The sequence below is a fragment of the Physella acuta genome, unplaced genomic scaffold (genome assembly GCF_028476545.2).
Source record: "Physella acuta isolate Inbredline_101_S28 unplaced genomic scaffold, ASM2847654v3 ptg000798l, whole genome shotgun sequence".
NCBI classification, from domain to species: domain Eukaryota; kingdom Metazoa; phylum Mollusca; class Gastropoda; family Physidae; genus Physella; species Physella acuta.
Genome location: NW_026732316.1, coordinates 1,388 through 27,718, shown reverse-complemented (window position 1 = coordinate 27,718; position 26,331 = coordinate 1,388). Strand labels below are relative to the sequence as shown.

Below are 26,331 nucleotides of genomic sequence, written 5' to 3'. Positions count from 1 at the left end.
TGTTAATTAAACCACGAGCTATGACAGATACATTCGTTCACAGAAAACGGCAACGGATTGACCACCCTTAACGGAAAGTAAAAGCCGAAAAACATGACAATATACCTGGACAAATCTGAGCAAAAATAATGGTGGAATAGACAGATTGGGGTAAACGGAAAACTTCTTGTCTGTTCTCAAAAACGTTATTTTAATTCACCTATGTATGTTTGATGTCTGTCTTTATTTCAGTATGTGGGTGCGTGTCATATCTTAAGACTTTTAGTGTTGGAAGTGTTCAGTGGCCTGTTTTTTCCATCATTTTTCTCCATGTTTTTCCCGTGGAGGTCAAAGGAAATGATTCGGTGAAAAAGAACTTTTCCGGAACCTTTTCTGGCGAGATGTGGGTATCGAAGTACATCTGGTTACAAAACGTCTGCAGATCCTGTTCTGTCAGGTTTGCAGATTTCTGCATGACAACACAAACACACAGTTCATGACCTTGACTGGATGTGGAATTCCTGGGGGTATTTTGATGCCTTTGTTAATACCGTGTTTAACACGTAAATATAAACGCTAAAATCATTTCTTAATTTCTTATTGACACAGTTTATTCCGAATAAATAAAAAATGAATAAATAATATATATTTTGTGAACAAGAAATTAATTCAAATTTTCGAATTGCTAGTAGAAATATTACTAGATTTGGTACATATACTACTAGAATGGTAGTAGAAATACTACTAGATTGGTAGTAAAAATACTACTAGATTGGTAGTAAAAATAATACTAGATTTAGTAGTAGATTTGCTACTAGATTGATAGTATAAATAATACTAGATTGGTAGTAGAAATACTAGATTGGTAGTAGATATACTACTACATTGGTTGTAGAAATACTACTAGATTGGTAGTAGATATACTACTACATTGGTTGTAGAAATACTACTAGATTGGTAGTAGATATACCACTAGATTGGTAGTAGATATACTACTAAATTTGGTAGTAGAAATACTAGATTTGGTATTACACATACTACTAGATGTGGTAGTGGTGATATCAACATTGGCGAACACGAATTTAACACTCCAGTTTAAGAAACGAATGTGACATATCGGAAAGGAAGAAATTAAACCATATATTAATTTTTTTCCGTTAGACATAGGGTCCAGTACTAGATTTTGGTAATGGTGATATCGACATTAGCAACCATGAATTTGACAGTCCTGTGTAAGACACATGTGACATACCTACAACGATGACCGAGGCGACCCCCGGGCACTTCATGATCCACTCCTCCAGTCACTGGGGGTGGACCACAGCAGAGCCAGACGTGATGAAATCTGAAGTCCTCCCAATGACGACCAGACCGCCAGATTCACTAGTGGAAAATCACAAATAATTTTTTGGATGGCTAAAATTAACTACTTAGTTTAAGAAGTAAACATATGTTATTTAAATACACATACACAAATATATAAATACACATATAGGCATACTTACGTAAATAATTAGTATAAACACATTCCAGTGGCGTAGCCAGGTTCGTCTCAAGGGGGGGGGGGGGGGGGAGGGGGTTCCAATTTTTACCCAGGGACAAACTTTTTATTTGCACCCCCCCCGCTCAAACTTTCGATTTGCGCCCCCCCCCCTCAGACTTTTGATTTGCACCTCCCTCATACTTTATATATATATATACGCCACTGACACATTCACATAAAATATAAATATATGCACAAATATAAATTTAAACTATATTCAGTCGTACTCACACCCACATACACACCTGCATAACCCTTCATACTGAGCATTATTTAATACTCGAACACTTAACACTGCCCGTATTTATCGAGAATTTCTTGCTCTCGTGAAATACATTTGCTACAATAAAACTATGACCTACTCGACATATCCCATATCACTGGAGTCGAACCACCCGTCTTCTGTAAAGGCTCCACTGGTGGACGAATCAACGCCCTTGTAATGACGCAAGACCGTCCCACCTGAGTCAAAGACTGGGTAGGGAGAATTTTACATACAGAATGCTTTTTGTAAAAGTGGCCTAGTTTTAAAATCCTTTAATGATATGTCAGCACAAGTTTGACTTGAAACGTGCTATTTTAAGAACGTTTTTCTTCAGCCTATTTAATATTTCAGTAAAGAAACAATAATTATATCCGATATATTTTGATCAATAAACTGTTTTTTTTTCTATTTACATCATACGCTACTCCAATGGCTACGCTGTTTTCTTTTTAAAGACATCAGCGGCTCAGGAGTTGTCTCCAATTAGCCAGGCAGGGCTCAACAAGGCAAACTTCGACTAACTGGCTGTGATTACGGTGTGATTACTATGATTACCGTGTATCCGTCACTTATGTTGGTCGACCTTGTTAAATTATTCCAAATGCAAGCATAGTGACTCATTGAAAATAGTCCTTTATAAGCATTTCTAGATATAACCTGGTGGAACGTTCAGTAAATTGGGATTTATTTATTTATCGTAAACATTGATCAAATGCATATTTTATACATTTTCTTACCTTTAAAAAGCAATTTTCCAGCGCGGTTTTTGGACGTGATTACCGTATTAGTTTTCTCGTCCACAATCTTCATTTGGACATTGCCTACCAGACGATCGCCGGTGTAGCAGTCCTTAACTGTGTCCTGGAAATACATACAAATGGTATTACTGGCTTACAAATGCTAACTCGAATCTCTTAAACGTCCCTGAGTCCACGCAGCTCTAATGTGTACCTGACTCACGTAAGGCCGCCCCCTCAACTTTTTGATTTGCACCCCCTCAAACTTTCGATTTGCCCCCCCCCCCCTCTCAGACTGCAAAAATGCAGCTAAAACGACAATTTAATTTGTTTTTACAACCCATTTTGGCGTCCCCTAATGTCGGCGCCCGGGGACATATGTCCCCCCCCCCCCTGCCCCTCATCGCTACGCCTTTGGTCCTATAACCATATTGCACTTGATATTTGAAAAGCTAAAATATTGCCTATGTACATTTTTATTATAAGACCCCATTTTATTTCTTTTCTAGATATTCTTTTGACAATAATTATCACTAGATTTGTAACAAAGAAGAAAAGAATATTCTTTAGACAGCAATTCATTGGGTAGATGAAATACAACACACTTTAACAGAATATACGAATTCATATATTTCCTCAATCAGCAACACATTGTTCCAGATACTAAGTCATACGTTTGCTCAATCGGTAACACTTTGTGCAAGCTACTAAAACGCAATCTATATATATAAATTCTCTTCTTGGAGACCGTAGAAAACACCAACCTGTAAGCGCGCTCCCTACCACTCCCACCCCTACATGGTCTGGCGAGCTGTGGTTCACGCTAAATATTTACAATCGTAGAGCCTAGTTTAGTTACGGCTATTAGGGGCAGATAATTTAGTTTGAAACGATTTTAAACTTAGGGGAGGTAACTAAGAGGAGGCTGCTTTCACGGGAGGGGGAGGTAGGGGTTGGGGAAAGGAGGGGGGGGGGGAGGTTATCGTCCTTAACGAGCTACTGATACTGTTTTCAAGCAACTTCATTCAGTGGCAGCATTGGTACTGTCGAATTCACAAATTATGAGTTACTGAAAAGTAGAAAATAAAAGACTAAATAACGGTGTATATCGTTAATTGGCACCCCGTCAAAAGAGCGCACGACAAAAGAGCGCCGACATAAGAGCGCAGACAAAAGAGCGCCGACATAAGAGCGCTCTTTTGTCTGCGCTCTTATGTCGGCGCTCTTTTGTCGTGCGCTCTTTTGACGGGTCACCTCGTTAATTATATTCAACCATGGGAATAGACACACACACGCCCATTACGTCACCTCTTTAACGGTCATGATCTCTACAGGTAGAAGTACGGCAGCATCAGCTCCTTCGTTGCAGGCGATATTCCAGATGTCTGCAACATCCATCGTGACAGAGTTATCTAAGTATTCTTGGACTATGGTTGTAGCGCCAGACCCGAGGTATAGACTTGGGAACCCACCGATCCATTCCATGATACGATTATTGAGCACAATATTCACATCTTGCTTGATCGTATCTACAATAGCTAAGCACTCGCTGTGAGATATTAAAAAAAAAAGATATATATACACACACAAACACACACGTATATATATATATATATATATATATATATATATATATATATATATATATATATATATATATATATATATATATATGTGTGTGTGTGTGTGTGTGTGTGTATTGAAAACCACCTTATAATTTCACGTTTTAAGAATGAAAATAATGAAACAAACGAATTTTTGTATATCATTCGATAGTTTTTCACTAAAATATGTCGACCAGATCTAATGATATCGGTCGAAAATTGTGTAACCAGATTTGGCCACTGACTAAATCACCTGTGACTAACTGACAACTGGTTGAGTGACAAATGGCTGACTGGTTGATCCCTGACTGACTGCCAATCGACATTATGTCCACTGAGTAATTTTCTGACTAATGGATGACTGACCCCTGTCTGACTGACCATTGACAGAGTGACCACTGACAGACTGACCACTGACAGATGACCACTGAGCACTGACAGACTGACAACTGACCACTGACTACCCACTGACTAACCACTGACTGACCACTGACTGACCACTGACTGACCACTGACAGACTCACCCCTGTCCGACTGACCAATGACTGACTGACCACTGATCACTGACCACTGACTATTGACTGACTGACTCTTAACCGCCGACAGACTTACCACTGAACACTGACTGACTGACCACTGACTGACCAAAGACTGACTGACCACTGACTGACCAAAGACTGACTGATCACTGACCACTGAACACTGGACCACTGAACACTGACTGACTTCTGACTGACTGACCACTGACTTACCAATCACTGACCACTGACTGACTGACCACTGACTGACTGATCAGTGACTGACTGACCAATGACTGACAGACTGACTGACCACTGAACACTGACTGACTTCTGACTGATCAGTGACTGACTGACCAAAGAGCACTGACTACTGACTACTGACTACTGACTACTGACTACTGACTACTGACTACTGACTACTGACTACTGACTACTAACTACTGACTACTGACTACTGACTACTGACTACTGACTACTGACTACTGACTACTGACTACTGACTACTGACTACTGACTACTGACTACTGACTACTGACTACTGACTACTGACTACTGACTACTGACTACTGACTACTGACTACTGACTACTGACTACTGACTACTGACTACTGACTACTGACTACTGACTACTGACTACTGACTACTGACTACTGACTACTGACTACTGACTACTGACTACTGACTACTGACTACTGACTACTGACTACTGACTACTGACTACTGACTACTGACTACTGACTACTGACTACTGACTACTGACTACTGACTACTGACTACTGACTACTGACTACTGACTACTGACTACTGACTACTGACTACTGACTACTGACTACTGACTACTGACTACTGACTACTGACTACTGACTACTGACTACTGACTACTGACTACTGACTACTGACTACTGACTACTGACTACTGACTACTGACTACTGACTACTGACTACTGACTACTGACTACTGACTACTGACTACTGACTACTGACTACTGACTACTGACTACTGACTACTGACTACTGACTACTGACTACTGACTACTGACTACTGACTACTGACTACTGACTACTGACTACTGACTACTGACTACTGACTACTGACTACTGACTACTGACTACTGACTACTGACTACTGACTACTGACTACTGACTACTGACTACTGACTACTGACTACTGACTACTGACTACTGACTACTGACTACTGACTACTGACTACTGACTACTGACTACTGACTACTGACTACTGACTACTGACTACTGACTACTGACTACTGACTACTGACTACTGACTACTGACTACTGACTGACTGACCACTAACCACTGATCAATAACCACTAACCATTGAACACTGACTGACTGTCTTACCACTGACCACTGACTTTACACTGAATGATCCCTTACTGACTGACCTCTGACTGACTGACATCTGGCTTATAACCTTTATTGTTATTCAAAATGAAATTCGCATCATAACTTTATTACGCGGTAAATAATTTGTCAAATGGTAGTTCCCTAAGCTGGTCAACCCTAGCCCTGCAGTTCTGCTATTCTACCTGTGTGTTCTTGGCACCATCTTTGAGTAGCCGGTGCTGCCGCAAGTCAAGAAAATGTAAGCCTCGTCATCAGCTGTGACGGAAGCGACATAGAACTCTTCATCAGCAAGACCAGAGATAAAAGATGTGTGATCTTCATGGCTGTTTAACTCATACATAATCAGCCGCTTCAAACTGGGTGCTTGTTCACACTGCACAGTGTGCACGCTTTCTGCGCTGTAAGGATACACATTACATAAGGTTAAAATATGATATGTTAAAGGAAAAAACCATTCGCTTTTTTAATGTACAGATAAACTATTTGCAAGTATTTATGGCTTGTTTTGACAAATAATTTCAGTTTTCCTGAACACCTGCTGAAGGTAAATAAAAGACAGACAATTTACAACTTGACTTGTCACGGCCCCATCTTTTATGATTTTTTTAAGTAGGAGGTGGAAGGGGGGGGGGCATTTTAAGTGTCAAACCTGTCTAGGAGATCAAAAGCGAGAGATGCGGGCTACGCTCACACGTTTTATACACCCCTTCTTGAGAGTCAGGTAAGTTGTGGGAAAAAGGGGGACATATGGTGGGCACTTATACATAATTTGTGTCATAATAACCTTACATCATAAAGGCTTATAGGGTTTACGGCAAGTGGTAGATAAAAGTGGAGGTGGATGGTTGAGCACCGAGGCTTAGCGACACTTCCTGGTGCCAGGGGTGAACTTTCAATCTTGTGACCCTTATATGTATATATATATATATATATATATATATATATATATATATATATATATATATATATATATATATATATATATATATATATATATGTGTGTGTGTGTGTGTTTGTGTGTGTGTGTGTGTGAGAGCGACAGTCCGGAACAGATTTAGTAGTAACTGTAAAAAAAAGTCAGTGAAGCGAGAACCCGATCTAAGAACTTGTTTCAGAAAGGTTGGTGGGGGGGGAGGGTTGGTTCCTTTTTCCCCATACAAAACTCGCAAGGATTTGTTCTGGATTAGCGAGTAAATAACTCGTTTAACACGTAGAAAATAAACTAATTGTAATTAAACGTATTGTATAACATTAAAAAAGACGAAATAAACCATGATGTTATTTGATGCAATTTAAAGTATCTCTTTTAAGAAGATTTGCCTTATGCTGTTAAGTCCTTTAATAATCAAGGTATCTTGATTTACTAGGCCTTTCAACCTAAAAATAGTTTACTTTTAAGTACTATAAAGATCAGCAGGTTGTTAATTACAGTGTAATTAGTTTATCATAACAAATTTTTTGACTGTATATTTTTATTTCTCATTCCGTTAGTCAACTGTTCTGAACAGACCAACGTTGATTATTTAACAGTTTAGAATTATGAATTACTAAATAAAACATATAGATAAAGCAAATATAGATATGTAGATTAAAAACGAATGGTATACCTTATAATAAGTATAAATACAACTAGTTTAGCTTTAGAAGTTCCTAATACTATTTTGCTCTGTTGACATGAATTCATCGTTTTTATCTTTTTCGATTTTTTGCATGATTACAATATTTCCTCTATACGAGAAAGTAAAACAAATCAGTATGTCTTCTGAATTATCTACCATCTTCTCTACGAAATATTGATTGTTTAGGTTTTTAACATTAATATTAATGTAATATCATTGATAATATTAATATAATACAAAATTATGTTTTTATTGTTTGAATTTATACTTAGTAACAATTAGTTATTAATTGAAATGAAAATGGGATTTTCCTTGGATTAAAGGGAGTTACGTTCGGTAAACGCTTGATTTAAAATGGATTATCTACCTTTAAAGGGTAATCACGTTAAGCGTAGTATATAGGAGGCACATCGACTATAGTATACAATTAAAATTACTATAAAACCAAGATTGTTTCCCTTGGAATATGAATCCTTATTCTGCAGCGAAATGTTGTATATTAGTTACTAGGCCCCGGTTAACCTGTTAGGTTCATGTAATCCTATTACAAAACTTGATTAAATGAAATTTTCCCTAGATCAGTGGTTCCCAAACTTTTTCGAGTGGTGACCACCTTTTATAAAAAGTAAGTGACCCGCGACCCCCACAGAAATAAAAAGTCAAAATTCGTTAGGAAATTAATAAGCACTAAAATACGATTTTCTGTAGAATTTCAATATGAATCATTCTTGATAACTATTAAATGCGATAGCTGAAATTGCATGCTATTCTTTAAGCTCAACATTCACGGTTGAGTTTTTGTTAACGCCAACCTCATGTCCTTCTCGGCATTTAATTTATTTATTTCTTTGTTTTGTTTTTAATTGGAGAAGTGTTGAAAATCTATTCTCGCAAAGATATGTAGACACAAAAGGAATTGAAACTCAAAAGGCAAACGATTCACGTTTGGGTATGAATGGTACATAATACACCAAAATTGTTTGAGCAGTTTTTCATTTAATACGATTAGATACGCGGAATCATTCCGCAATTTTAAGAATTCTTTTTGTAATTCAACGGGAATGCTGGCAACATCAAGGGAAGCAGAGAATGGTTCACGAGACAATGAGGATTCTTCTTCTTTCAGCTCAGGGAAAATAACGCTGCAGTTCGTTTTCAAGAAATTCAAGATGCACAGAATCCTCTTTCCAAATTTTATTTATCTCACAATCAGAAACATCTCCCACACTGCAGAGTTTCTCAAACATGGCAATATTTCCAATACGTATTTTTCTTTGCCAAATTTGAAGTTTTGATAAACATGCCAAGAGATTATCATGAAAAGAGATAATATTCGTTCATTTCCCATGAAGCTTCAAGTTAAGCTTATGTTGATGTTCGAATATATCTGCTAGGTATGCTACTCTCTCCAACCACTCTTTGTCGTTAATGGATATCAAAATGTCTTGTTTCCTTGTACCAAGAACAAATTGATTTCATATGTCAATTCAAAAACACGATTCACAATTCCTATTAACAGTAAGCGTACTATAGTGTAGAACCTCGTGATCTTTATTCATGTCTTTGCACAGTTCTTGAAACAGACGGGTGTTTAGGGCTCCAGATTAAAAAAAAATTACGACTTTTATTAGCAGTGGAGTCGGAAGAGTCTTGCTGGCGAGGGCATAATGGTGAATCATGCAGTGGATTCCCCTTCATTAGGGAGCTAACTCTTTTACTTTTTTTCTGAAAGCCTTATTTAGACCCAAACATGACGCACCATCCGTACAAACCCCGCAGCTGTTTTCTCATTTTAATCATCCAGTTTTTAAAAAAAAAACGTATTTATTTTCTTCATCATATCTTCACAAAATAGCAACTCTTCTTTGCTATCATCTGAATGAATATATTTCTCAGACAAGCAACTGCGAACACGAACTCACGTGTGTTGGTTCATCAACTTGAAAATCAAACATTGATAAAAGTTTGATTTTATTCAAAATTTCTTTTTTTTATACATCTACGGACATGTCTGCTAAATGCCGCTTCATAGCATTATTAGACAGAGATATTTGTTGCATTTTTACTGCACTGGAATCCCTAAGAATGAATTTCACCATCTTCAACATGCACGGTTCGATGAGATTTTCTCAAATTGTGTGAGTTGTTTTTTTTTTTTGCGTGGCAATTTCTAATGCGACTTCATATGATGCTTGCACTAATGATGTGTTTCTTTGAAGAAAACTTCCTGTTCGATCAAGACTCTGACGTTTGCAACTAGCTTCATGTCGACGAGAGAACTCCATATCTTTTTTTGTGTTCAGAATGACGTCTCAAAATGACGTTTTAGTTTAGAAGGTTTCATAGACTCATGACTGAGAACAACAGTACACATTGTTTCTTCTCTATTCCATTTCTAGTGATTTTAATAAAGCCGAATTTCAGATATTTTTCTAAATATATATCTGTTTTTTTCATTGCTAGGGTTTAGTCTACCAGTTGGCGACCCCCCCCCCCCCCCCCAGAAAGCCCTATGCGACCATCCTGGGGGTCGCGACCCCAAGTTTGGGAACCCATGCTCTAGATGATTGTGTAAAAATGAAACTATATACGAAACTATATATTGTTAAATATAGTGTTCAAGTACCCCATCAGTAAGATAACATTCTACTACCTGCAATATTCAAGATACGATATTATAATAGAAATATAATGTTTTATTTTTACTATGACCTGCCTAACTAAGTAAAGACCATTTCGACGAATCGCGTTAATTCATAGTCGCAATTCAAAATTGAAAAAGTCTGGAAGTTTATAAGGGATTATAACATATCGATTTTCTAAAAATTAAAAATAAAACATTGCTTTAAGGGGTCGTCCATAAATGACGTCCCACTCAAACGGGGAGTAGGGGTCCGTAACTTTGTGACGGTGTGTGATGAGGAGGAGGGGGGGGGGGGGGTCACATGGTGTGACGTCAAACTTTTGCATTATAAAACAGCAATGTTAGAAAACGAGTTTTAGCCGTTATTTGGCGTTTTAGAAAACTGATTTAATAAATTTCAATACGAATTGATTAAAATACTCTATGTTGACATAATTCAGACTTTATTTTTTAAACATATCGTATTTTAAGAAAGATAAACTCAACTGCAGGTTGTAGGCTAAGGTGTGACCTCATTTTTTTTTGGGGGGGGGGGGGGGGGGGAGGGTCTGGCATTTTGTGATGATGTGTGACGAAGGGTAGGGGGGAGGTAAAAAAAAAGCGTGAAGTAATTAAAGGATGACCCCTAAATAGAAATAATATATGCACATTAATTATTATTAAAATAAAATATGTTTAACTTGATTAAGCGAGTGTACTAATAACGCAAGCTGAAATCTGAGTGAACGGGAAATATGGAGCACAATATGTTGACAAGAAATACTCAGTTATGTTTGAGAAACATTACGAATGAATATCATGAAGATAAAATAATAAGTTTAAGCAACTTTATACAATTTGTTTAATATACAGTTTGGCTGACTATAACATTACGTACTTTACAGCTTTTTAAAACTTCTGACTCTTTTTTTAATAAAAAAGTCTTTAGTTAAAATTCACACATTTGAATACGTCAGTAGACGCCCACGGAGTCCTACCGAAACCAATGGAGCATAGCGAACTTTACATGAAACCAGCTAGCTGTTGAACGCAATCAACCATGAAAGGACGCAGGAACTCATTAGTTCAGCAATATGAAGACAAAAACGAAAATAATTTCAGGATTGGCTGAAAAGATGCACGGTAGAAATACACAATATTCTGGTACTTAATGAATTATAATACAATCGGCTTTGAAAAAAAATGAATTGCAGTTTATCATGAAAGATAGGAAAAGTAAATCTAAAGATAATAGCAATTTTTACAGAGTTTTTCTAATTTGAATTAGCAATTGTTTGAAGCTAAAGCCTGAAATAGACAAAAAATGATTAATTAAAACAGGCTTTTCCTAAAACGTAAAATCATTTCTATATGGAATTTAAAAGAAACACACACTTCATTTTAGATCTTCATTATATACATATATATATATATATATATATATATATATATATATATATATATATATATATATATATATATATATATATATATTTATATATATTATATATATATATATATATATATACATATGTATATATATATATATATATATATATATATATATATATATATATATATATATATATATGTATATATATATATATATAGCAATATAAAGATTCAGCTGTTTCTTATCGAGTAGTTTTATATGTCTAAACCCGTCTACACCTGTTCATACTATTTCACACAACTCTATATGAGAATACATTTTACCAACTCGTGCCTTCAATCTAGATGTTTAAAATTAAACATAAGGAATAGGCCTATACCTTTAACCTATACGTCTCACTAAAATATTACCATAACCGTACTCCCATTAACCACCCACTCCCTTCGATCATACCATAGGTCGTAACTATGACTTTCGACAACGTCAATGATCGCGCCGTTGTATTGAAATTGTGTGTTGCTGTGTAAACATCGAGGCAATTACTCCGTGCGAGACGTGATCATTTATTTTATACTCAGCAATTCTCAATGGTTATAAAACCTTATGATATTAGCCTCGCCTACGATTGGATTTAGCTAAATAAAATCTTGTGTTATGTATTTTACAATATAAATTCATAAAACACGCAAATGTGGACGGGCCGGCTCACCAACAGAAGACAAGACGAAATCATCACGAGGCAGTCTCTAACCTGGAGCCCGCAGAGGAAAAGGGGAGTCCATTTATCACGTCTACAAAATATTGTGAATTTTAGACCCCCCCCCCTTTCCCCCTCCCTCGTCCACACACCTCAACTTTCGACAAACTCGCCCCCCACCCCCTCCCCGTTTTTAGGACGTCCACAAAAAAATTATTAGACCTCTCAATACATGCTACAAAATTACTAATTCATTTACATGCAAGGTGTACATTAACTAATAATGTAAAATAGGGATTTGATATTTTCGGTAACAACGATTACTAGTCCTAAATAATAATTATGAGTTAAACTTTTTCCAAGATGTCCGTAAGTCTACGACGTGTTAACTTACCGGGTGAATGTGCTAAGACTGTCTAAACGTGCTCTTTATTGAAAGAGTGATCGCGCATGGAAGCTATATACCCTGTCTCTCGATTTTTAATGGCTTTTTAACCACTATTTGTTATAAAAAGTCAGAGATCGCAGGCAGTGATGCATCTTTTTTTTTTTTAATTGAAGATGCCGTAGTCCGATTTGCTGGCATCTGCGTCTGTCTTGCAAACAACCACTATATAGGTTCGGGTAAATTCGGCTAATCAACGTGATGTACTAATATTACTTTTACTCAATTTTACGATGCATGTTTTTCCATAACAAAACGCCTCTCCCCCTTTTTTGTGGACGAGCTTATCGTTAGCCCTACTCACCTTACCAAGCGAGCACGTTATCACAGTTTCTTCGTGGTATCTCTTCGGGGGGGTGGGGTGCATGACTCCCCCCCTCCCCCAGAAGAAAGTCTACCGCCCCCCCCCCCCCCCAACGAAATGGAATTTATATAGAAAATATATACATTTAACATTGTCCAACCCCCCTCCCCCCGAAAAAAGTCTAACCCCCAATAATTTCAAGTGCCCCTCCCTCGGAGAACAAAGTCTGGAAAAAACACTGCACATTATACACACACTGATACTTACATATGTAATTGTAACGTGGTTGTTTTGAGTTTTGTCCTTTGAAAAAAAAGAGTAGATCTACATCATCTTAGGCTTTGACACAAAATAATAATGTAGACCTGAACCCCCTCCCCTCACCCCCCCCCCAGTCCACACGCGTCCACCAAAGTCGATTTTTTTTCGGATCCCCGCCCACCTCCCCCGTGTTTACATAATAAATGGATGATCCCAAAAGAAAAGAAGGCCCAACAAAACAATCATTGAGTAGGATTGTGGAAGGAAAATCAAGGGGATCAAATAAAGAGAGCTGCCTAAAACTAAGTCCGGTAGACAGGTGTAACTGCAGTCAAGTGTTCTTCGATAGCATATAATGATTGAGTCACGTCAAGTAAGTCAATGTTTACTAAGTTCGACGATCGTCTAATAATAGAAAAACTTGTTGGAATGATTATTAACGCAAATGTTTTGGATACAAAAAGGAAATCAATTTCTTCTAACATTCTAACATTTCTTCTAACCTTACGCTCCCTTTTTTCATTTCCCTACCAATCATTTCGTCATCATCATTGTTTTTTAGTCATTCATCGACGAATTGGGGATGGGAGGGGGAGAACTGCCACATTTCTAGACGAACAGAAATACGATTTGAATTTAAATAAAAAATGTACAGAATAGTCCGTTCGCAGTTTTAAAATACCTCCACCCAAACTAATGTTTGAAAGAAACACGACTACATTATTATTAAACAACACACATTCTTTTAAACACAAATCCAATAGTTAGAATTCTCAAACTCAGGTCATAATCTTTTCCCGTTTCTTGTCCAAGACACATGGGCAGATGCATTAGTGTTAATCTGTTTCAGAGATCACGGCATATGAAGGGATAATGCTATCAACAATATGCCCTGACGCCACTGCTTTCCCTTAACGTGAGTAAATTAACCATCAGAGCTGGTTGGACTCAAGGACGATAATTGACTTGAACCCGAACTCGAACTCGAGACTTAAGTGTTACCAGTCTGGCTCTATTCAATTAGGCCACATCGTCCTCCTGAAATTCCAGCAAAACTTAAGCCGTCCTTAATTCACGTGCCTCTAACATAATCTATTTTAGGTCAGTCACGGGGTTCGTCAACACTACATCTACACATACAATCCCTCACAGCAGAGGCGTAGTAACCCCTACCGGCGCCCGGGGACAAACTTTCAATTTGACGCCCCCCCCCCCATATATGTTTTATATAATTCAAAATAGCAGCTAAAAATGAGCATATTTTGGTGCCCATAGGGTCGGCTCCCGGGGACATATGTACCTCCCCCCCCCCTCGCTACGCCTCTGTCTAACAGTAAATCGTCCCACAACGACCTCTGTCTCTGTGAGATATCTTTAAGAGTTTCGGTAACCTAAACCTGTCGAGTAAGATCTTGGTAACCTAAACCTGTCGAGTAAGATCTCGGTAACCTAAACCTGTCGAGTAAGATTTCGGTAACCTAAACCTGTCGAGTAAGATTTCGGTAACCTAAACCTGTCGAGTAAGATCTCGGTAACCTAAACCTGTCGAGTAAGATCTCGGTAACCTAAACCTGTCGAGTAAGATCTCGGTAACCTAATCCTGTCAAGTAAGATTTCGGTAACCTACACCAGTCAAGTGACATTTCGGTAACCTAAACCTGTCGAGTAAGATCTTGGTAACCTAAACCTGTCGAGTAAGATCTCGGTAACCTAAACGTGTCGAGTAAGATCTCGGTAACCTAAACCTGTCGAGTAAGATTTCGGTAACCTAAACCTATCTAACATCCATGACGTAGCAAGTGGACGTGGGTGGAGACACCAGTTGAATTCGAATCGGTCGGAATGTGTATGAATTATTTCTAAGGACAAAAACTTCAACTCCTCCCACCTCCACCCCCTCATCGCTTCACTTGTTGTAGAGCTCAGCCTCTATTCCATGTGCGTGCAATAATTGCTGTTTAAACCATCGTCTACTATACTGCGGCCATATTTACTCCTACTCTACGACACCCAATATGGCGGACTTTACGCTTGAGTAACACCAAGACACTGGGTGCACTTAATCTTGAACGAGCGCTTAAAATTCGGTTTAAACCGGAAAAAAGATCTAGAGTCAGATGAAAAAAAATAGTTTTGCCCTGTGTTACGGATTCAATTTAATCGTATCTCAAAGCGGCATTGAAATTAATTGAAAATTATTAATCCATCTAACCCCCCAAATGCCATCTATGCTATTTATTAAAAACGTGTTCCATATAATGTATAAGCTTTGAAAGTCCACCGTATTATGCTTATGGAATATGACAGCGAAGGTGTAGGGTGGAAAATCTATGGTCGAAATCAATGGCTCTCTGACATCTGGGAAAGTTGATCTTCTGGTGAACTATTGATATTTCTAACGCAGAAAATCTGCTTTTTACTTTCTCGTATACACGAAGTATAGAGAAAGTATTGTAATCATGCAAAAAAAAAAAATCGAGATTTTTACAAATCTCGACGTTTTACACCTCACTGATACGGAAAAACATAATTTTGCAATCTTGTCCGTATGTCTGTGTGTGTGTGTCTGTGTGTGTGTCTGTGTGTATGTAAACACGATAACTTGAGTAATGTTACAGCTAGGTTGATGAAATTTCATATATAGGTATTTTATCAAAATCGTAGATCCTTATCAACTTTTGCGCGATTTCCGATAACCGGATATGGTACTTTTTCTACTTTGAATTTTTCAAAAGCCTATAACTTGAGTACTATTTCAGATAGATAAATGAAATTTCACATATAAGTAAAAGATCAAATTCTCTACCTTCTATCAAATTTTGAGTAATTTCCGTTGACCGGAAGTACTAATTTACGCTATTTCCGAATTCTCAAAAAAACGCATGTAAATTTATAAAGTACTAATAATATTGCGTACTATTATGCACATTTTGTTTTGGCGTTCGCTTGGTGCGCAATTCTTTTTTTCTACTAGATTTTATTCTATTTTTAAAAGTTTAAGTAAACAAAAATCATGTCTATATTCCGAGTTGCCATCCCCCGTAGTGTTATATTAGAATATTCGAGAAAGTTTAGGGGAGATCACTCCCGGTTTATTTTCAGATATTTTCTCCCTGTGTGTGGGTGGGTGCGTGGAAGTTAAAGTTATCAGGGGATGTCATTTTTTTAGGGAGGTGGCGAACACCATTAAAAGTATTTTTTTCTATATACATGTTATTACATTTGATATACATTCATACACATTCTATATATATATTCTATATACATTATATTTTGTTCGAGCAGGGCGAGAGGGTGGTGGTGGGCGGAGACGTTGGGTGGTCGTGCTTTGGACGAATGTGTCCACTGAAGAGATGCCGGAAAGAAACTCTGAACAGAATCTATATATATAATTCTCTTCTGGGAGACGCTAGAAAACAAGCTGTAAACGCGCTCCCTACCACCCCCACCCCTACATGGTCCGGTGAGCTGTGGTTCACTCTAAATGTTTACAAACAGAGCCGGGTTTAGTGACGACAATTAGGGGCAGACAATTTAAGTTGAAACGATTTTAAACGTAGGGGGGGGGGGGGGGGGTAACAAAGTGGAGTTTACTTTAACGGAGGGGGGGGGGAGGAGGGGAGGTTATCGTTCTTAACGAGCTACTTATAGTGTTTTAAAGAAATATTTTCGGTGGCAGCGTTGGTAGTGTCGAATTCACAAATTATGAATAACTGAAAAGTAGAAAAAACAACTAAATAGCGGCGTATGATATGCGGGTCGGCTCGTTTACTTTAAAACAATACTGATTTGCTATTTCTGACTACGCAAGAATATCGCCTATCCAATAAGGTTTGGTCTTAAACGACGTACCCTCATAGAATGGAGGGAGTTTAGAATTTGGTTCGGTGTAAAGCGAGTGGGAGTAGGATTTCGGATATGTATGACGGAATGATCTGGTTTTTTTTTAATAATGCTACAAACTAAATTGTAGCCGTTATTTTTATTTTGGTAATGTGTTACAGAAATGGATGAAAAAACTCAATGAAGTCCCACTTCAGTATAAACTATTGAAAAAAAATCGACTCATAGTAACGGGATGTGTAAATCTGCTCACAACGAACACTTTTTTGTTTAATAATAAGGAAACAGTGTGTACACTCTGCAATGAGTCATGTATCTATCTATATCAATATATATATATATATATATATATATATATATATATATATATATATATATATATATATATATATATATATATATATATATATATATATATATATATATAAAGCAATGTAATTGTATTTGTGTGTGTGTATGTGTGTTTGTCTTTTATGCATTACTACATCTCTCATCACATCGCCTTGAAACTTTAGGAAGATGTTGAGAATACTCCTGGGAGGGGGGATTTAATTTTGCATGGGCAACCCCCCCCCCCCCCCCCCCCACCCCGGCAGGATGCAATTTGGCGCCATGGTCTTTCCCTTTAACGCTATGGCGACTACGTTCGTTCTAAACAGTGTAATAGACAATGAATAGGATGGGGCGTTACAAACGCTCACTAAATTGAATCAGGCGTGATTTGTGTAACTTAAGCGAATAGCGCAATCTGTATAATTGTTTCAGGATGCTATGTGGCGCTCTGGGTTATCATGTGAGCACTATGGCGCCTATGTTAGTTTTAAGGAGCCAGGGGCCGTATGCAGCGCCTCTGCGGTAGTGTAATCGGGGGATCCACAGATCGCCCCTATACGTCACTGACACATTGGCGGTCAGTAAAGTGTGTTCCAACCGCATTATTTCTGTTAGTGATTAACGTACATTCAAGATTTTCATGCGTTAGTTTACATTTAAATAACTCACTTTCACAAAACAAGATCAGGTGTCTAAGAATTGATGAAACCCTTCTTATATATTGCGTTAGACTTTCTTCTATTCCCGCGGCAACGCGCGGGGACGGGTACGCTAGTTCTTAATAGCTCAAAAAAAAAAAAACCGCACAACATGCAAATTTAATTTTATATGGACAAACTTTAACACCCTGATCAACCTCTTCCACACAACAAGGTAGATATAATGTAAGGTCGTTTCAGGTTATGATTTAATGTCTTGTCACAGGTGCTTAAAGTTGATACACCGAAGCCAAATCTCTTTCTTGTCGCTAGACGTGTGTGGTTGAATTTGACAGCCCGACACCTACGCTCACTGTCGCCCCCACCGTCGCGGTGGCTGTTTTTTTTATGTGTGCAAATAGCGTTGAACAAAGAGGTTTATTCTTAAGCAGTTTTATTACTGGGGTATTTTGCATGGATCGACCATTACGTATGAAAGTGAAATTGATCGCTTTGAAACTTCAGCCATTCGGTTGTTTAATTAGAGTGGGCTGGGAAACTTAGCTCGTAAACATTACTTTAACATCTGATTATATATATATATATATATATATATATATATATATATATATACATAGAATAAATTAAAAATTATATATAGAATAAATTAAAACTGTACCTATACTAAAAAGAGTTGTCTATAAAATGTGTGGGAGTGAGATAATTTTATTCTATTTCTTTTGTATTGCATGTATAACTTATTCAAAATAGTCCCACGCACTCCTCTGGGTTTTAACAACGTGTGGGTTTATAGAAATACGATTGGCAGCTGATTTAAAATTAACGTATAAAAAGGACTGCATGCGCTGCTGTAGTATTATCTGGCTGTTTAATCGCTAATAATATTTGGTTAGTACTATGAACTGTTGTCTTTAAGCAATGTATTAGATAGTTTCAAAAATATTTTTTTTTTATAACTAGTATTTTAAGGTTGACATTTAGTAATTCAAAAAATGTAATACATTAAGTTAACTTCTTTTTATAATAGATTTTTATAACGTTTACATGTGTTAATAAGTAATTTTGTGAAGGATATATATATATGTATATGAATATATATATATATATATATATATATATATATATATATATATATATATATATATATATATAATATGTTGCCTTCTCTCAAACGTAATATCTCAGAAAATGACAATTTACTGAAAAAAACAATAAAAAATAAATATATTACTCTAATTCGACGACATTATTTTTTTCTTAACAATTACTTTAGAAATTGTCTTTTCATTTTTTAATTGATTTTTTTTATCTTATTGAAAAAAAATAGTAATTTATTTATATAGTTATTCGTTTTAATCGACCTAAAATTCCTGCAACCAAACCATCTCTTTAGTGGTGCTTGTCCGATTGTGCCTAGAAATTTTATCTCCTCCGCCTTTATTTTAAAGATACAAGTACGTTTATTCCCCACATATCATTTTAGTTTTTTTTGCCTCCTTTATATTTATAAGAATATTGCACATTTGCATGATTTTTCATTTGTAGTACTTTAATAATTATAGTTTCGTAACGTTTAACTAGATTGTTAAGAGAGCGTTAGCGAGATTCTTAAAAATACTTAAAAAAAACAATTCAATTCCTCTGCAGAAAACAAGAAATCATGAATACATTAGCTGCTCTTGTTTTGCTCTTCACTATATCATATGCTCAGGGTAAGTGCTTACAGCACCAACCTCATTATAAGAAGTGTTTCAGAAGTGTTCTATTACTTCGTGGGAACTGGCCCCTACCCAGAGTAATGTATAAAAAAAACATATTATACGCACATATTTGTGCGTTTTATACCATTTTTAAATTATTTATACATATCCTACACCCACACAAACACACACACACACACACACACACATATATATATATATATATATATATATATATATATATATATATATATATATATATATATATATATATATATATATATATATATATATATATATAATGATAAATTATTCAAAAATGAACACTAACAACATAGCGGTAGAGGGGTAGACTTATAACACAAAAGTCTCCAGTTTGATTCCTGGTTCAGTGTTTTCACTGTTTCTCTAAAAATGAGAACATCTTTAACTTTCCAGACTGTGGCCCTGGCTGGGTACTACGTGCAGACACCAACTTCTGCTACAGATTTGAAACCTCTACTTTTAAAAACTGGACTAATGCAAGGGACGCCTGCGAGTCTTTTGGAGGGAATTTAGTTACAATCTCAAGCGCCGATGAACAGGCATACTTAACAGGTACAAGAAACTTTCGTTTAAAATATTAGCAAACTTTTCAACAAAATCAAGCTCGTTTAAAATGTTATCTAACGTAGATAAAATCTTACATTTACAATCGTTAAATAGGCTTTTTATATGTATAATTGTTCATTTAAAAAAAATAATTGTAACGTCTTTAAGACGTTCATTAATACGTTCATTATGTTTTGCGTATTGTAGTAACGAAAATTAAAATATAGGTTTTTAAAAATGTTTTGTATATTTTTTTACACTTTGATTTTAGCTTATTTCTTCTCATTAATTTAAATATTACACAACGGGCCCCTGATTTTGAAACCTGGGGCAGATGCAGAGGCGTAGCAACCCTTCCCGGTGCCCGGGGACAAACTTTTCGATTTGCACCCCCCTCAAGATATCGATTTGCCCCATCCCCCCCCCCCCTCAAACTTTCGATTTGCACCTCCTCAACCTTTCAATTTATTTTTCCAACCCATTTTGGTGCCCCCTAAGGTCGGCGGGGGGACATATGTCCCCCCCCCCCCGCCCCCCCCCCCCCTCGCTACGCTACTGGGCAGATGAAGTTCGATAGCTTGGAACAAAAACACATGTATTAGTGAAAACTCGAAAATTAAACAACTGCTGCCTTGTAGATTGTTCTTGGGTGGACAAGAACTATGGAAGCAATCTATATATATAATTCTCTTCTTGGAGACCCTAGAAAACACCAAGCTGTAAGCGCGTTAAGGGGGCAGTATCACCCAGACATTTGAAAATTGACGAAAAAATGTGCCAAAAAAACAATTACACATACACACATACATTTTTTACCATAACAATAATTAATAAGGAGCTATAAAAAAGCACATAAAAGAAAGTTAACGGTATGATGCAAACATTTTTTATAAATAATTTAACCAAAAAATTTTTACTAAGTAATTTGTGGCTGCGGTTTGCCAACATTTAGGCCCTTCCTGCTGAAAATACACTGGGAGATGCATAACAGGATAGCCTATCGCTGGAACTAGAAGATATCCATTGCGACAAATTTTGCAATTTTTAGAATTTTTCAAAGTCAGACCAAATAAATTGATATTTTCTAAAAAATGTATCCCTCATTACATTGCTGTGATTTTTGTTCCGTCTAAAGCAGGGGTCGGCAACCTGCGGCTCGCGAGCCGCATGCGGCTCTTTTGATGCCAAGACGCGGCTCTCCAGCTCCTTGCACAAAAGTAATATTTAAATAATTTCATTTTCAAAACTCATAACAAATATTATAATGTAAAGAAACACAAGTTTAAAAAGAAGAAAAAACTCATCAGAGAACATTGAGAAATATGTGCAGTAGAAAGTATACGTACAGCCGCTTAAGCACCGGGCCCAGCCCTAACATCCGTCCATTGTCCAAGTTTTTTTAGTTATTAGCTTCCTACTGTTGAGCCGGGTACTGGGCGGTATTGGGCATTGGGGTACTAGATCACCCTGCGTTCAGTGGGCTGGAAGTCAGATGATAGCCGAAGAACAGAAGCGACCGATACACGGTAATCAAACCAATATTCAAGCCAGTTGGTCGGAGTTTGCGGTGCTGAAACCTGCCTGACTAACGGGAGACATCTCCTGAGCCAGTGGTGTCCGTAAAGAAAAAAAAAAGTTTGCTTCTAAAATGGATTGGGATAGTCCTGTATTTTTATTTTTTTAATACTAATTTCATTATTCCGACAAAACAAGCGTATGTTTTTATATGAATAAATATTATTTCATATATGAAGCTATTTATTTTAAATAACAACTCATATTTATCTACCTAATCCTAATAAAATATAAAATATTGAAATAAAAAAAAAATAGTGGCTCTTTAAAACCTGGGAAATTTTGAAAATTGTAACTTTTGGCTCTTCCGTCTTAAAAGGTTGCCGACCCCTGATCTAAAGTCATTAACCCAAGGAAGGTTTATACCAAATTTTAAGTACTTTACTTATGGTTTCAAAAAATTGTTCACAAAAAAATTCAAAATGTAATAAAATATTAACAAAATAATTTTTTGAAAATATGTTGCTATACATATACTCTACAATTTATATACTGTATTATAGCAGATGAAACGTTACTACTGCTGTAAAATTTTGACATATGTATGTCGAATAGTTTTTTTGTGTGAATATTTTTGTTTCCCTCCCTTAGTCTGGGTGATACTGCCCCCTTAAATCAAAAACGAAAAGCAGGCTGAAATTAGAGTCAAGGGCCAATAACTAATTGACATATTATAATGAATAATGTTGGAGGAAATCACGTCCAACATTACAATAAAAACGACAAACAATACTATAATGTGTCGCATAAGAATTAAGGTGAATTATTTAAAATGGCACGCTATTATTTATAAAAATATCAAACATGGTATTTATTTTTATAACTTGAATTAGCATGTATTGTTTTTTGTGTGTCACGGTTATTTCATGTGTAAATCTTTCTAAACTCTAAAACTAAACTCATACAATAGCATCGGGTTAATCTTAATCTGTGTTGAATCTTTATTTTGTAATTTGCATTAGGTATACATTACACACATATAACAACCTGGGTTGTGTGGTAGAGCATACGACTGCTAACCCAAAAGTATCGAGTTATAACCATAGTTAACGTCGGTACATCATCCCTGAATTCACCTACCTCTGAATGGTACCTAATTAATGGCAAGGAATAAAAAGCTACTGGGTATAGTGTTGACAACATTATCTGCTTATATTCCGATGTCACAGAAGTCTATAACTCATTAGCCACATTGACCGTCATGTTGGAAAAGGAACTTTACCTTTTTCTTTATTATAAACTTAATATATCTTTACTTTTTTTTTAAACTTAAGGCCAATTGAGTAACTTAACAACGGAGATCTGGATTGGTTTGAGTGATGACCTCAGGGAAGGAGCCTGGAGATGGGCGGACAGGTCATGTGTGACATACACCAACTGGAGCCCAGCTATTGGAATCTGGGGAGTGATTGCGCCACCATGCTGCCATATGCCCAGTACAAACATCGATGGAACGACGACAGGTGCTACAACAACTATCCGTTTATCTGCAGTAAAAGACTGGGTAAGATATATATATATATATATATAAATATATATATATATATATATATATATATATGTAAAGCAGATGGATTCTTTTTCATCTGCCCTATGTGTCTTTGGCACGAAAAGGAAAATGATGATAAATAGAAATATATATAAATAAATAAATAAATAAATAAATAAATAAATATATATATATATATATATATATATATATATATATATATATATATATATATATATATATATATATATATAGGCCAATTTATTTACTTATTTATAATTTTTAACAAATTTTCTACTCTCTAAAATCGCATTTTCTAGTTCAAGCACAACCTATTACAAATCTGGTAAATATGTTTTTTTTTCTTGAAAATAGGCAATTTCTTTAATGTAGTGATAGTAAACTTAAGTGTTTTTTCAATAGAGCAAAAGTTAAACACGGCTTTTTGTAAATGTACTTCTCAGCTTTAGCCAAATTTAAAATTTGTATTTCTGGTATTATCCCCTAAAACACACACAAATTAAAGATTCAATGTATTTGTTATAGGTCTTTATTCAAAATATGTTTGATGAAATAGTCAATAGGACAGTCGGTTGTAACAACTGACTAAACTATAACGTCTGATTTTTTTTTTTTAATGGTATATAAACATATTTGATATTATGGCCCATTTTATTTCTAGTAATAAAACAGAATAATCACAACATCGGGGATTAATCATTCTCTTCAAAAAAGCATTCACACATTTGAGTAATAATGAGTGATTAGTGATTTCTAGAGGTGGAGATTATATTTTATTTTGTATGCTTTTGTCTAAAGGATTGTGACGCCGCTTGCAAAGTAAATTACCCCTCCAGATGTGAGGGATACATGTATGAAAACTCCACATGCACATTTAAAGTTAGAGTGATTGATGGATCTTCAAGCGGGGTTACCACTTCGTTTGTTAGGTGCATAGCATGTAAGTGTTATTTATTATGTGATGCATACAGTTTTGTTGTCAACAAAATATTATGCACAGAGGCGTATCCAGGTTTATGGTGTAGGGGGGGGGGGCGAAAATAGCAAAAAAGGCGCCGAATTTGAAATATCTTCTATATAAGTCTATATATATATATATATATATATATATATATATATATATATATATATATATATATATATATATATATATATATATATATATATATATATATATATATATATATATATTACATTACAACAAAAAAACAATGAACGCAGCATAATCTGTTTCGTAATCCTTGTAAAAAAAAATTATATAATAATTCCTGGGACATTTATTAAGACAATCGAAAAGGGGAAACTATCAATATCTTAATATAAATATGTATATGTCTACACATTTTATTATTAAACAAATCAATAATTACCTAAAATTCTAATAAAGTAGTTTAACACTATTCGTTTTTACAAAAATATTTTGTCTACAATCAGAATTAAATATATTGTCATCATAAATGCTAAAGTATTACAGCATTATGAAAGTTTTTTAAATAAGAGTTGGTATAAAAGCCAGCTTTTCAATGTAAAAGTAAAACATTCGGATTATTAACCTACATATAACTAAAATTTGCTAAAGCCTTTTTTGTGTTCTTTAAAGATAATTTTTTAACATAATGAGAAGGGTATGGGTTATAATCATTGTATTGCTCACGCACCTTTTACTGGTAATTGCAAAAACAATATTCAAAGAGATTTATGTTTCAAAAGCAATGATTCTTTCGGCATGGTACTTTCGTACATCATTACGCGTTTTCCCATATGTACTTAACAGATCAGCTCTAGGTGGGTTGGGTGAGAAGGGGTTTAACTTCATTCACCACTGTCCGGTCACTTTAGGTCAATTATCCAACCCAGCGTATACCTAGGTGTGACATTAATGTCGCTCTACACAATTGTTGTGGTGAGGTGGGGGTGGATAACCAGCTCAGAGTGAACATAGCGTCAGTTTTAGATGACTGTTCTAAACATAGGGGTCATCCATACCTCCCCCTCTCCCCTCCGTCACACCTTGTCACAAAAAACCAGACCCCCCCCCCCCCTAAAATTACGTCAAACCTCAGCCTACAACCCCCCCCCCTCAAAATTGATTTTTTTAAACAGCTATATTTCCAAAATCTTGTCTGAACTCTGTCAAAATAGAGTATGTTAATCAATTGTTATTACAATTTATTAAAACAGTTTTCTAAAAACGCAAAATAACGTCTAAAATTCGTTTTCTAACATTGCTTTTTTATAATGCAAAAGTGTTACGTCGCACCATCTGAACCACCCCCCCCCCCTCCATCACACACCGTCACAAAATTACGGACCCCCTCCCCCCTACGAGTGTGACGTCATTTATGGACGACCCCATACATATTCAATTACGCATGTATACTGATTCGAAAATAGATTTAAATAAGTAGCGGATAATTAACTGTGCGATCAGTGTTAGTTTAAATTGAGTTGTTTTTTAATACAAAATACAGCATTATTCAAATATAATATAGATCTAGATCGAGTAAACTAAAATAATAATTAATAGAAAGTTGATACTGTTTCATATAATTTGTAATCGTAATTAAACTGTCATAATACTACTACTTTATCGTGAAGACGTTGTTGACCTTGTCAAAATTTCCCCACCGCTACGCAGTTCGCCCATAAGTAAATTTAAATAGAGGTGCCACATTAGTTGTATTTGTGTCTGTATTGTAATTAAAAAAAAATAAATTACACGATTTAAACTGTATATATAAAGTAATTGCATCGTAATGACA

General features: G+C 35.9%; 2 protein-coding genes across 2 annotated transcripts; one reads left to right on the top strand and one right to left on the bottom strand.

The window, feature by feature from the left end:
* Positions 1-1,246: 1,246 nt before the first annotated feature.
* LOC131951102 (2-succinylbenzoate--CoA ligase-like) lies at positions 1,247-2,632 on the bottom strand. Its single transcript, XM_059313389.1, has 3 exons — positions 2,525-2,632; positions 1,885-1,984; positions 1,247-1,362 (listed from the first exon to the last, which is right to left on the bottom strand). Exons 1-3 carry the CDS (start codon positions 2,595-2,597, stop codon positions 1,284-1,286), a joined length of 252 nt encoding a protein of 83 aa, XP_059169372.1. The 5' UTR covers positions 2,598-2,632; the 3' UTR covers positions 1,247-1,283.
* Positions 2,633-19,853: 17,221 nt separating this feature from the next.
* Positions 19,854-23,563, top strand: LOC131951101 (C-type lectin lectoxin-Lio3-like; the record flags this gene model as incomplete). The annotated part of the gene is made up of 3 exons (XM_059313388.1): positions 19,854-19,905; positions 20,332-20,490; positions 23,334-23,563. Coding segments are annotated over exons 1-3 (441 nt in total), but the record flags the coding sequence as incomplete, so codon positions are not given.
* Positions 23,564-26,331: the final 2,768 nt, after the last annotated feature.